Source organism: Aptenodytes forsteri, unplaced genomic scaffold (genome assembly GCF_000699145.1).
Source record: "Aptenodytes forsteri isolate BGI_AS27 unplaced genomic scaffold, ASM69914v1 Scaffold146, whole genome shotgun sequence".
NCBI classification, from domain to species: domain Eukaryota; kingdom Metazoa; phylum Chordata; class Aves; order Sphenisciformes; family Spheniscidae; genus Aptenodytes; species Aptenodytes forsteri.
Window position 1 is genome coordinate 1,644,145 of NW_008795128.1, and position 14,535 is coordinate 1,658,679.

At 39.6% G+C, this 14,535-nt stretch overlaps 1 protein-coding gene across 1 annotated transcript in view; it reads left to right on the forward strand.

The window, feature by feature from the left end:
- The window catches only part of TTC17 (tetratricopeptide repeat domain 17), a 47,938-nt gene extending 34,253 nt beyond the window's left edge, over positions 1–13,685 (forward strand). Inside the window, exons 17-24 of the mRNA XM_009277470.1 lie at positions 437–687; positions 1,668–1,833; positions 4,317–4,437; positions 4,770–4,929; positions 5,416–5,499; positions 7,740–7,859; positions 10,081–10,224; positions 12,599–13,685. Of these exons, the coding sequence (XP_009275745.1) occupies positions 437–687; positions 1,668–1,833; positions 4,317–4,437; positions 4,770–4,929; positions 5,416–5,499; positions 7,740–7,859; positions 10,081–10,224; positions 12,599–12,730 (1,178 nt within the window). The 3' untranslated portion in view covers positions 12,731–13,685. The remainder of the gene's footprint in view (positions 1–436; positions 688–1,667; positions 1,834–4,316; positions 4,438–4,769; positions 4,930–5,415; positions 5,500–7,739; positions 7,860–10,080; positions 10,225–12,598) is intronic.
- The last annotated feature ends 850 nt before the right edge of the window (positions 13,686–14,535 follow it).

Sequence of the window (14,535 nt, forward strand, 5' to 3'; positions counted from 1 at the left end):
AGTTTCTTGCAAGACTCTACAAACATATGTTGGTTGTACCTCAGTGAATTCTATATTAGCTGTATCAGACGGAAGGGAAGAAAAACAGTCCCTATGGTTAAGGTACAGAGCGCTTTATTCCATGTTTAATGCACATATGTAGAGAAAAGACATCACCTGTTTACTCCCTCAAACGGGCAGAATTCTGGTTTGGAAAGGAAACTGATGAAAGTGGTCTAGAGGTGTTGATTTTTGAAGCAACAGTTGATGCTTCTTTGCAGTGGGGAAGTCTGCATTCTCCAGTCCTCCTCTCCCATTTGCAGCGTGCAGTGAGTAGACAGTGATATTTGGGTTGTGCAAGTGGAAAAGTCAGGTCACAGAAAAAAGATCCTTTTTATATGATTTGTGGAAGCGGCAGGAAGAGAATTTTTGAAGTTTTTGTGGTATTCCCTCTTAGACGCAGTCACTGCAGAAAGCAACAGTTCAGAAGGAATGGAGGGATTAGAAGATGATCAGATGTCTGAAGAGATGCTGGCTTTGGTGGATGAGTTTGAAAACTCTTGGCCTCAGGAAGCTTTTGAAGGGGCACTGGAGGTAAAAGGTCGTCGGATGGACTTGCAGGGAATCCGGGTCCTAAAGAAGGGATCTCAGGATGGACTTGCTAGCTCCTGTTTTGGGGACTGTGGTGATGATGATGAAGCTGAATGGGTAAGTTTGGATGAGCTTACTTAAGTCTTGTACCAACTTACTATTGTGGAGAAGGGAAAGATGAGGACAGTTCAGGGGGTTTAACACTGGAATATATATAGGAACCTCCCCTATGGGCCTAAAAGAGCTGGCTCATGGCTTGTGTGAAATGAACAAGTAGTTTCAATCCATCTTCTAAAGGAAAGGCCTCTGCATCACTAAAACTGACTGAGGAAAGACCTTATTGCTCTCTACAACTGCCTGGAAGGAGGCTGTAGTGAGGTGGGTGTCGGTCTCTTCTCCCAAGTAACAAGCAATAGGACGAGAGGAAATGGCCTCAAGTTGCGCCAGGGGAGGCTTAGATTGGATATTAGGAAAAATTTCTTCACTGAAAGGGTTGTCAAGCCTTGGAACAGGCTGCCCAGGGAAGTCATTGAGTCACCATCACTGGAGGTAGATGTGGCATTTAGGGACATGGTTTAGTGGTGGACTTGGCAGTGTTAAGTTTACGGTCAGACTTAATGACCTTAAAGGTCTTTTCCAACCTAAATGATTCTATGATCATAAGTCTTGATTATCAGCAGCATGAGCTTAGGTGTTGAATGATGATGGGTGCCTTCAAACTTCTTGCTCACAGTTACAAAGGAGAAAAGTTTCTAACCAGAAGTTCCAGTTAGCATGAAAACAATGAAATATCTGTTGTCATCACGTTACAAGCAAAATATATAATGAAAAATGCCTTTCAGTTCTCTAGCAGTTAAATTGGTTTTCTCTTATGTTGGAGATTGAAGTTGTGTACTTTGTTTGCATGGTGTGATGCGGTGAATGTGAGCAGGCTTAGAGAATAGGTTGAGATGGGAAGGGGGGGGAGAGAGAGAGAGAGAAAGATCTCATCTGTAACATCTTCGAAACTGAAACTTTGGGCTAAAACAAGTAGTGTGTTGGAGCTGATAACATGGTGTTTCTTACTGTTAACCTTGCCAATACTATTCTTTTGGTAGATCACTTTTCAGGTTAAACGTTTAAAGAAACCAAAAGCTGAAAACTTGGATCTCCAGGAGCCAGTTGGGAGAAACACGGAAGAAGGGCCTAATGGAGAAAATGAAAACTTTTACCAAACTGCCCTGGAGATCAGTGGACCAAAGATACCTTCTCCTGGACCAATAGGTAACCTGATGGTTCTGGAGAAAGCAAGTCGTTTGCAGCTTTTGTATTACTCTGGTTTATTCTTTGCAGCTTTTATATTACACTGGTTTATTACCATAAATGTGCATCACAAAGCTACGTAGTGAAATATGCCTTCCAGATGAGTACGTGGAAAAATTAGGAATCTCTTCCATCTGCACCTTCCTCATGAAGTGCAGCATAACTTTATCTGCTGAATGAAAACTTTCTAGTTTATTCCCAGGACTTCAGGGATGAGGTGGTAAGAGCGGAGAATGAAAGAGGTAGATGTTGTGAATAGAAGTAGTAAAAGAGAGAGGGGGTTTTAATGATCTTTTTCTTAAACTGACTTCTCTGTCCATTCAGTTTTAATCAGATGAGAGACACCCCTTCAGAGACAAATGCAGGATGAGAGCTTGAATTGATTACTGACTAAACATAAGACACACAACTCAAAAACAAAAGGCAGAAAACTTGGTCTAATAAAAATAAAATTTTTAAAAAAATGTGTTTTGCTGTAATTGGTTTGGTGATATTATAAGAGAAAACTTAGAGACTGTCTTCCAGAAGACTGGAGTTACAGAAGAGTAGAGTTTTGCACCAACATAGATGAGGCAGTTTGGAGAGAGAGGTGGAGTTTTTGCTAGTTGAGTAACAGGAATTGGAGAGTTGTCTATTATTATGGTGCAAGCTAGTTCCACTGGTGTGTTCAGGTGGACAGAAATCATCAGCACATGATTGCTTGGGATGAAGTGGAGAGCTGCTGGAACCTAATGATGCCAAAGAAGAAAACTGAAGTAATTGACCCCCATACTTTTTGTCTTACCTTGATTTCAATGGAGGTAAAATCTTTATGTCATAGGGCTGATGTGTAAGCAAAGATGGGTTCTCCAATACATTTTAGTCCTCGACAATTTGATGACCTAGAAAGTGATTTCACATTTTTAAGGCTTTTACATTAAATCTTTAACAAGCTCCTTTTTTAGCAGCTGAAAAATGTAAGTTACTGAATTAAATATTTAAATAGGAGGGAGGGATTACTTGAAAACAAACTATCATTTATGAGCACACACCTGTCCTTTCCTTGATGTATCTTCTCTCCCCCGAGCTACTTTTGTGGCTTTATTACATAGCATCCCTCGATTGTAAAGTAGGTGTCTTCCTGACGCTCCTGTGAGGCAGGGTCCGCTGACATCCTCTTTACAAGAACTAAATCATCAAAAGTTTAAGTAACATATTGGATGTCACCTGGGGAGTTCCTGGTAGAACAGGGAAGTGACGCTAGCTGTCCTGTGTTTGACTGCCTCTCAGACTACTAAACTGTCTCTGGTTTCCATACCTCTCGCTACCTTTTGCCATTCATGCAAATAAGAACTCACAATCAGACAGTTCACAGTGATGGTGATGGGAACTGATCGTTCCCCTCTGAAGTTTCCCAGAGTTTCTCAAAGTTAATTTTCCTTTAATCAGAATACTTTACAAAAGACATGGTATTACAGACTTCATCGTTATTTTGCAAAATTGTGGTGAAGCATTTTACTATACCTTGGATGGGAAATAGGATTTGCATCCAAATGGGCAAAATTTCAGGTAACTAGAAATAAATACTGAAATACTGCCTACATAGCAGGTGCGATAGACTGGCACGTTGTTAAACTTGGCTTCCCACTGTGCAAATTTATGGCTACAATGAGTTTTTCTTATGTTCCAAACAGTTCGGATGTTTCTGATATGAGAGGAAAATGTTTCCTAACAGTTAACACAAGCTGGATGCCTAGGACTTGGTATGGTATCCACCAAATGTAAGGGAAGGATTTCAGTAGGCTTTGGTTCAAATGTGAAGATCAGGTTCTTGTTTCTCCCAGTGATCTATTTCTTAACATAAAGCAAGTTATTTAACCTGTCCCTGCCTCGGTTAACTTCTCTGCAAAATGGGAGGGCTGAAGTGTAACTGCTTAATAGTTTCAGAAATGTTGCTATCTTGAGTGTAAGAATGCAGTAAAAGCCACTGTCTGTCTTAAACAATATTCATTGAAAAGAAACGGCAGTATTTTTCACCTGGGATTGTCAGAAGATGGAGCAATCAACTTTTATTAGTTTTTACTGTAGCTGTAGAACCTAAATGATGACTCATTTATGAACTTTCTTTAAGGACATTTAAGTAGAGACATTACCTGTAAACAAGAGTGGCGATTGTTCTTAATGTGTAGCTATTGAAAAAGTGTAATGAAACAGGTTTTAAAACTCCACCTCCTAATCTGTCTTGCGTAGGATCCAGTTCTGTCTTTGGATCCTGCAAGTTCCATTCAGTCCATTTAGGTTCAGGAATGTTCTTAAAGAAATCTGGCTGCAGGACCGTGACATTTATAACATAGGGAATGTATCCACTGGTATGAAGTATTTTGTAAATCATTGTACTAAAGTAGAATGTCTTTCTGCTTCCAGACAGTTTCTTTTTTTTTTTTTTTTTTTTTTCCTTTCTCAAGGAAAAAGGCATGACTATCGTAGCCTTGGCTGGCCAAGCCCTGATGAATGCCTGAAACTCCGTAGGGTAGAGCTTACAACTGTAGCCAGCACATGGCTTGCTGTTTCTGCTAAAAACATTGAGTAAGTATCTTGTATATGAACCTTAAATAGGTTACTCACACAAAGCAAGACAGTTACATGGCCTTCAGTGTGCATAAACTGAAGATTTCAGTATTCTTCAAAGTAAGAAAGAACTGCCAGGATTTCAAAGAAGTTTGAAAACGTGGTATTTCATCAATAGACTTGCAAAGAAAAGTGCAAGTGCAGATGGAAGATCCAGTTTCTCTTGCTTCTGGAGCTACTCAAATGAGATTCTGCCAGGTTCTGGGCAGTTTACACTCACTAGAGAACTTTGTAATGACTCTTCTATTTTCTTCTCCTGACTGATTCAACTTGTTTTATGACCTTTGCAGCATTACAGAACACATTGATTTTGCCACGCAGCTGCAAGAACCAGCCGTGGAGCCCCTTTGTAACCCGAATCTACCAGCTAGTATGCATACTTTGGACCACCTGCAAGGTGTCTCTAGTCGAGCCAGCTTGCATTACACTGGAGAAAGTCAACTGAAAGAGGTATGCCAGAGTTGAAGGCTGTCACACAAAAGTGGCCGTACCGTGGCAGATTCAAGGCACATTTAGCTCAGTGCCCTGTCTCCAGAAGTGACCATCAGTGAGTGAATGCCTGGATAAAACTGTAAGAACAATGCAAGCTGAAAGCAGTATTTTACCAGAATGTTTTCCCAACCGTCTATGATCTGACCTGAGGGAAATCCTAAAACACCGTTAGTGCCTTTGTATTTATAGTTCTTGATGGATTAATTAGTGAAAGAAAAGTCCAACGGAGCATACATAAACTTCTACCATTCTTTGCATTCAGTGCCACGGAGTTATAACACTGTGTTATATGATACAGGTAATATTAACTCAAGATAGACAGTGATGTTTAGGTTGGAACAGGTTACAACGTTTGTAGAAGGCTGGGGAAAAAAGCAACCAACAAGTGAGGGACATCTCTTACCGGGTTCCAGCATCTAAGCACTTGTTATTCCTCTTCCACAGGTGCTACAGAATCTTGGCAAAGACCAGTACTCACCACAGTCATTAGAACAAGTTGGTACTCGAATAGCCAAAGCTTTGGAAAAGGTATGTGTAAATGAGAAAAGTGAGAAGTCTAGGCTTACCGCTCATGACTGACGTAGTGGTGAATCCAGTCTTGAGCCATTTGTCTGAAATCCTAGTCAAGGAACGTATTAGTACTTGGACTAGGGATTTGTGTCTATTCAGCATCTGTAATGCCCTCACGGGTATTTTGTTGAGCTGTATCCTGTGCTTACACTGTCAAGTGTCTTGCATATCTCTTTACTAAAACCTAAGCTTGTCAAATTTCCCAGTGTTTCCAGCCCTGTAGTGAGCAGTGTTGCTGGTTGTTGATGGTTGTTGATACATATTAAACTGTTTCAACAGTTCTCAGCCCTCCTCTTTCTTTTTGTGCTTCATTGACTTGGAGCTTATGCAAAGCTGAGTTAAGCCATGGCTCAACTCTCCAGTCGCGTTCCTGGCATGCAGCGGTTAGACAGCTGACAGGCAGGAGCTTCCTCTCTTCTCTTCCTACTTCCTTTTACGTTATGCTGTGTTGGGCTGAAGTGTCAGGTGCATTCAGGCAGAGGTATGGCACCATGTGCAAGGCTGCGCTTCCTGTTCTCCCCAGAGAAAAACCAAGCTTCCTAGCTAGATTAAGGCTGGTAAGGAGGAGATGATTAGGAACTTAATTTTCCCAGGATCTATGAGGTAGATAAGGATGCAGGGATTGTTGTTATATGTTTACAGCTAGTGGGGAGGATATCCCAAACTACTATAGAAAAAGAGGGCTCAGCCCAAACAGTTTGGTGCCCCTAAGCCTATTCTACCGAAAGCCATCTGAGGAACTTGCTGTCCTTTCAAACTAAAGCCAATATAGCTTTGTCATCCCCAGAAAATAAAGATGTTACTCTTATGCTTATGTTACAAGACTTAGTTTCTTTTCACTTTAGATGTATACTAACTTTTTCTCTTACATGCTACTGTTCCCCCTGCAGACAGCAAGCTTTATCCAAATGAGCTGAAAATTTAGTGCTGAGACCAGAAACAGAATTCTCAGTAAGGCTAGCTGCGTTGGAAATAAAATGCAGTTCTTCTGTCTACCAGTCTCATTCAGTATTCACAAGAGCTAATCAAACAAATCAAGATGGCTACTTATCTAATTGCATATGTGAGCATAAACATTTATTTACTGTATCTGAGTCCACAGAATTCAAGCACGTAGTATTTTCCTTTCTAACATGTGACATGGCAGTCAGTCAGCTAGGGGCACGAAACTTAATCAGCTAGGCTTGTCAAGCTTCTGCTCTGAGCTGCATCCCAGAGCATCCTTTCTCTTTCCAGTGACTACAGAGAGCCTACAAGTCCAGTCAGCTAACTTAACTAAATTTTTTGCTTTATGTTGGGTAATGTGTTGTCATGGTTTAACCTCAGTCGGCAACTGAGCACCACGCAGCCGCTCGCTCACTCCCCCTCCCCCCCCCGGTGGGATAAGGGAGAGAATTGGAAGAGCACAAGTGAGAAAAACTCGTGGGTTGAGATAAAAACAGTTTAATAATTGACATAAAATGATAATAATAATAATATGATAATAATAATAATTCACAAAGCAAGTGATGCACAGTACAATTGCTCACCACCCGCCGACCGATGCCCAGCCAGTCCCCGAGCAGCGGCCCCCCCCAGCCGGTTTTCCCCAGTTTATATACTGAGCATGACGTCACATGGTATGGAATGTCCCTTTGGCCAGTTTGGCTGTGCCCCCTCCCAGCTTCTTGTGCACCTGCAGCCTTCTCAGTCGGTAGAGCATGGGAAGCTGAAAAGTCCTTGGCTAGTGTAAGCATTACCTAGCAACAACTAAAACATCAGTGGGTTATCAACTTTGTTCTCATCCTGAATCCAAAACACAGCACTGTACGAGCTGCTAGGAGGGAAATTAACTCTATCCCTGCCGAAACCGGGACATGTGTGTACACATCTAGATGCTCAGCATCGGACAGCTGGTTAGAAGCTGTTGTGGCTGCTGAAACTGTTGTTGCCGTTTAAAGCTATTTAGCTGCTATTCCTTTCTTAAGAAAATGATGTTGCATTTGGAATTTGTGTTTCATTTGGCAGTCTCATTTACCTGGCTATTGCATATATGTTGTTAGATAAGAAACTTTTTGCTGCTTTGAAATAGTTTAATGCTATTTTTAAGTGCAACACCCTCTAATTCAATATATCAAATAAATTGGAAGAGTGAAAGACAGGAAGACTGTTCACTACAGGTGTTTACATGACTGGTTTTTGTGGTGTTCTTTTGCCAGAATCAGACTTCATGGGTCCTCTCTAGCATGGCAGCTCTTTACTGGAGGGTGAAAGGCCAAGGAAAGAAGGCAATCGATTGCTTACGGCAAGCATTGCACTATGCACCCCATCACATGAAGGTGTGTACACATGTGCCCACTACTCAGACGAAATAATGTTTTGCTTGTCACAACAGAGCTTTCACAGACTATTTTTAAGGCCAACACTGTGTGTATCAAGTGTCTGTAATGTATTAGATATTAGCTAGTTGTGGTGAAAACTCAAAATTTTCACTACCTGTTTAGTGTGGACGGTCTCTTTTTAAAAAAGAATAATAAAAGACAACTGCAAAAGAGGTTCAGTGGAATTCCTGCGGTTCAGTGGGTGTGACACCTCTCTGGGCAATGCAGGCTTCAACTTCCCCCCGTTATGTAGGACTTTGAATCTTTATCAGCCTTTGTCTAGACAAGTTTTCTAACTTTTGAGGAGCATACCTTCTGGTTGTGCTTCTAAAGAGGGGAGTATATCTTCTGGTTGTGCTTTTAAAGAGGGGAGGAGGAAGAACGAAGAATTTAAATGCTTAAATCTTAAGTGTTTGGGCTGTGAATCTCCGCTGGACACTAGTGCCTGACTTTGTGCAGCAGTTCTGTGCTTTACTCCAAAAATGGCAGTACTTTGGACATAATCTTCTGTTTAGTGTTTCAGTTGACTGAAGTGCTTTGTACCCTTCACCTTGCCACATGGTATGCTGAGCATTACAATGTCTATTTTTATACACCAAGATCCCCCTTGCAAACTGATAAATGCAATATAGGCTCCTCACTCAACGTTGCAGATTTCACTTTGGGACCTGAGCAACAAATTGTGCAGCACTGCAAAATGTATACTCCTTTTTGAATCTTGGTCTTAAATCCTTCTCTGAAAATCGAGAGACAAAGTAGTTTATACTCTCAGGATATTATTAGGAGGATTTAGCCATTAACAGTAGAAATGCCTCAACTCATAAATGCACATCCTGTATATCTATGTCCCCTATAATTCTGTCTCTTTGTATTTGTCCTTTTAAAACAAGGGTGGAACCAAGATCTAACGCAACAAGCTTTTGCTTATTTTCCTGTCTTTCTATGTAACTGGGAATGGTTCCTCAGAAACGGCACCCTTAACTGTGTGACTTGTAAGGGTCAGAGTATGGATTGGAAACTACAGTTTGGCAAGGTTATGGTGTAGTAGTGCTGTTTTCTAGAAATGTGACGTAATGTTGCTTTGGACTGGCTGACTCTCCGAATTTGTGCCTTGTTTTTATCCTCCATACTGAAGCTGCCTCAAGAGAAAACTGTGGATCTTGTTTGTAAAGATACAGCTGCAACTTGAACTCAGTGAGAGTTAGCACTGAATGAACTGCTATTTAGTATTTTGTTTTATCCTCCTCTTCGGTTTTATGCAATCTCGCTACTTTCTCTTGCCTTTTCTCGTGTAAATAAAAGGTAATTAATTTTCCTGTAGTCTTCTTTTGTGAGTCTGACTTCCATAATATCTGCTTTGCAAACACAAATGACTTATCCACCAAAGGTACTCCTTGCCTTGTAGAGGTCAAGGAGGCAGGGATCAAGTACATCCAAAATTTTTTATTGTCCTGTTGAGGGCACCTAAGACTTGCTACTAAGCAGTATTTTGTCCTTTGAAGGTGTGAAGCCCAGCTCCCAGAGAGTCTGTTATGCCTGTCAGGGCTCAACAGTTTTGTCAGTCAGACAAGGTCACGGTCTGGAAATCCAGGAAATAAAAAAACATACCATCAGTGACTAGTTGAGAAAATTTTATTTATAGCTGTTATCCAGCATCATATAGTAATTCTGTGGCAGAGGCAGGATAAAAAACCGTGCATCAGTTGCACTAATGGTTGGACCCTTTTTTCACCTCCCTGCTGTCCCCTTTTATTCATATTCCTTCCCCTTTTATGCAAGAGCTGAAGGAAGGTGGTCAAGCAAACAGCTTTTTTTGTCTCTGAGAATGCATCTCATCTTTGGGGAGAAAACTAGTGTAAGAGCATCTAAAAATAAAGGTACATAGTAGGAGACTTAACTGAGTTAATTTTTTAGTTGTTTGTCTATGCAACAGTAGTGTTTGTTACTATTGTGAGCTACACACTATGTGTGTGTGAGGTTTCTTGTTTCTAATTCAGGTCCAAATGCCCTTTTATAGTAAAATAGGTCTGACTCATCACTTTCAAAGTCACCAGATAGTGGAGTGGGCAGTAACCAAGTGAGAGTGACCAGGTGGTGGAGTCTTCTGTTTGTCTTGCTGATCCTGAAACAGTTTCAATGGAAAGAACCTCACTGTTTATCACTTGCTCTTCTCTTCCAGGATGTACCACTAATAAGCCTAGCAAACATCTTCCACAACGCAAAACTCTGGAATGATGCCATCATTGTGGCTACCATGGCAGTGGAAATAGCACCACACTTTGTGGTTAATCATTTCACACTGGCAAATGTCTACGTAGCAATGGTGAGTGTGCTGTCACCCAGTTACGTCTTGTCTTTGGTACAGTGTGTGTGTGTGTAAATATATATATAAAAAAAAAAAAAACCTTATTCCCACAAATAATTTTGGAGGAGCAGCATTCAAGAAATTGGGGTAGGATCAACAAGAAAGAATATTTTTTTGAATGCCAGAACTCTTATTACTCATTTTATTCTTATTACTCATTTAGTACTGGAAGGCCAACATTTTTATAAGCTGGCTTCAGAATGCTGTCTGCAAAGCTTTGTTAAGACAGTAGCAAACAATTGAAGATTTTGGTTGGCTGCCCACCTAAACACAGGATATTTTTGTAATACTGGAAAATTAATGATAAATTGGGTCTCTATCCTGAAGAGCTGAGCTTCGCATAATAAGTAAAACCCAGTTCATAGTTGTGATGAACAAACACAAGTAAAACCCAGTTCATAGTTGTGATGAACAAACACAAGGGAAGTTTAATTTCAATATGTAGATTATCAACACCCAAAATAATTCACAGATTGAACTCAAATTTCTTCATACTGTCTATATATTCCAATCTGCAATTTAGCTTTCAGTGCTTACTCTGAACACAAAATGTTCAGTCCTTTTATCTTGCTAATGCTGTATTGGTTCTTGTGTGTTTCATCCTTATCTTTAACAGGACCAGTATATTTGAAGGGTAAAAGAGGCACCATTAAGCTGAGACATAGTTGATATATATATGTCTGTGTCAAAAGTATTTTCAATTACACATATTCTTATGTATCCCTGCCAGTTTTCAGCCCTTGTCATAGATTTGTCCTTAATGTTTTGCTCCTGTGGTTGAGGGGATCAGGGAGATAACAGGGCAAGTTGACCAGGTAATCGTGTATTATGGCTATAAGGGTTGAGAAGAGTTGAAATGCGCAGTACTGTCAAACACACAATGGAAACAAACTGAAGAAAGGCGTGACTTCGTTCTATTAAGGTATTACTTCTGACAGTTGTCTGAAAGAAATGAAGTAGAAGTTTGATACTTGAGTTGCCAATGTCTTTTTAAAGTTAGCACAGTGCCTAAGGATAACTTCATTCTCCCTCGATCTGAGAGATCTCAATGAAGCCCCATATTCTTTATATGAAATGACTGTAGCAACAGGACAAAATTTATCTTCTGGATCAAATTATACAAACATAAAGACAAGTTAGTTTATTTACGTCATATTTAACCTGCTGTATTTGAGAGCTGACTCTTACCAACAGGTTGTAGAAGATGTCATGCTAATTAATAGTACAGCATTATAGAGGCCAAGGTTCCTTTATTTGCAAAACTTTTCAGTAAGTTGCCTTACAAAGGGGAAACAGTTGGCCCAACAGTTGGATGGATGCTATAGAAACTATTGATGTGGGAATCTAAAGGAACATCAAAATAATACCAGATCACAGCAAATGTAAATTATTACATCTAAAAATGGAAAAATCTGATTCTTGTTTTCATTGCTGTTTGTCAGTGCTCCCACAAACTAATACAGGATTTTCTTTGTAATTCCTGTTGAAACTGTATTAAAACACACTTTTTTTAAAAATCAAGACTTTACAACTGACATTGATCTAGTTAGTGTTTATAATGTGGCTAGAAAAAAATATTATCTCTACTGGACAAATAAAGTTACTGAGAAAAGGAACTTAACAAAAACAGTGTTCAAAGTGACTGAAAAACCCAGAATGTTTTGGGTCTTTTCCCCTCTCGTTTTTCTTCTAATACACTATTGGATGTTGGCGTGCTTTCCTAGTTAATAAAAAAGCGGAGTGGCATAGGTAATTAGATTTTAGCTGTATAAAAATAGATGTTATTTCAGTATGAATGCTTCTTACTACCATTATGGAGTCCAGCTTATCAACTGAAATTGTCTAGCTGCTGTATGCTCTTAAAGTTTTGTTTGTTTGTTGTTTTGGGGGTTTTTTGAGTAATCTTTTAAAAATAATTTCAAGTTTGTTTCTAAAAATGTTGGCCTTTCAGCAAAGTTGATGTTTTTGCATTGTCCAAGATTTTAAAGCTTTGATCTGTGTAAATTCTGACTGAAATCTGTTTTTAAAAGTTACTTTTACAGCAAGAATGCTAAGATCTACTATTAACAGAAAAAGGCAAGAACATTCGTCAATAATGCTCAGCAGTGATTTGGCTCCCTTCCATGGAGTATGCAGAATTGGGTCATTAGCCTAAGAAAATATCAGAGTTATTTGGGGGAGGGGGGGAAAAAAAACCTAAACCACAAGGATTGGTTCAGTTACTTTTGTGCATACCATACTGCTCAACTACTTAGGACAGGAAAGATATAGAAAATGTAATTGTTTACTGTTTTTTAGAATCTGACTCTTTGCAGCCTTTCTTTCTTTACAGGAAGAGTTTGAAAAGGCGATGAAATGGTATGAGTCAACACTAAAACTTCAGCCGGAGTTTGCCCCAGCAAAGAATCGAATCCGCACCATTCAGTGTCATTTACTTATGAAAAAAGAGCGACGGTCTCCTTAGAGATCAGCATCTTTTTCTTTTTTAAAAAATGTCATTATTCTCTATTCTGCTTTTAAGTGTGCTAAGATAAATTGATGAATCAAAATTTTTAACAAGACTTTTAAAAAGAGATGGGATTTGGATCAAGGGTTTGGTTTGTTTTTTTCTCAAATATAGGAGCATCTTTGGAAAATATATTTCACAGACCATAATTTTAAAACATCCATGTAAATATTAAACCAAGAAACTTCCATGAGTCCACGACCACCTGTACCAGGACCCAGGCACTGTTAGTTTTTCCTTAATGCTCAGATTGGCATCAGCATCCAAAATAACTTGCTTCGTGTCTTACGATCTAAGTCAATGGAAATGCAAAGCACACACCCGTACCAAATAGTAAGAAGAGATAATCAGCAATTCATCCGTGTGAAACTCATGCTTTGTCCAGTCTTGTTCACTCCATACCACATTACCTGCTTTTTTGGAAGGAGAGGGACAGGATTTTAAATGTTTATGAAAAACATTAGGAACATCAAGCATTTTTGGAATTGTTTATTTCTGTTGGGGAATGAGGAGGAAATGAGGAGGAGGGAACAGGAGGACACTAAAGTTAAAGTATTTTTTAATCTTACTTGCAGAAAAAAAAAAATCACTAAAAATCCCAATGAGATGTTTTATATTTGTCTATATATTCATAGGCCTCTGCCTCCCTGAATGGTTGATTTACTAATTTTTTGTTCACTGTATTTTTAGCCATCTCAGAATAAGGTGCAAGTTTATGCTCACTCTGAGCCATACTTTCAGCTGCCGAGGAGGAGAAGGGGAGGCGGTGTCAAGGTATCATCAGCAAATAAGTCAGGTGGAAGATTTCCAAATCAGTTCTCTCTTTGGTTGGTGGAGGACATGGTTCTCCAGACATCATTGTTGAATCAACAAGGGCACATATTTGAAATAAAATAAATTGTTTATGAACAAAGCACAGCTTCTCCTCTCGTCTTTGTGTCATGCGCCATTTGCAAGAGTCTAGGCTTGGGGAGCGACAGCCTTTCCTAAGGAGCAGACAGAGCTGAGGGGCAGGAAAGCCTTTCACACTCCTGATTAGACAATGATTTTCTGCGTATCCATGGAAAATTCCCTGCACCTCTGTGCCTGACTCCTTTTCTGTGGCAGAAAGGAATAAGGGAAAGTTAACTAAATCAGCTGTCTGTCATGTAACCTACCCTCCAGCTTTTAGTGTTAAACATACTGCTTAGTGACTCTTTTTAAAGAACTAACAATGTTTATGAACTTACTCTTTTTTTCAGTCTTTTTCCTCTTTCAGTGATGCAAATTAAGAGCAAGTATGACAGTGGTGGAAACTATGATGCCAGTGTAATTTTTTTAATACTGTAACTTTTTACTTCATAAAAGGATCCCTGAATATTTTTATATATAATTGAAAATGAGCAGTTCTAATGCAAATTTTACCTCTGTTTTACTGCGAGTAATTTTTGTTCATCTAGAAAGTCTGACAGAGGTATGAGCAAGTGCTACTGTTAGGTAGATTTTTATTTAAAATGGGTGAATGTGTTCAATTTTTGTCAACAGAGCCAACAGCATGTCAAAGCCTTCCCTTCCCAAGGCTACTTGAAGGCTGGATGTTGTTGACTGGAGATGGGCATAGCTATAGCTATGTAAACCCCAGGAGGAAGATCACCTTCTGGAAGGTCTGATACACCACCACTAGGATCATGGACTGGGATCATGAATTAGAGAGATTTCTCACATAGAGGTGTGGGAGGGGAAACCGGGAAGGCAGGTACAAGTAAATGGACAAAAGTTCCATT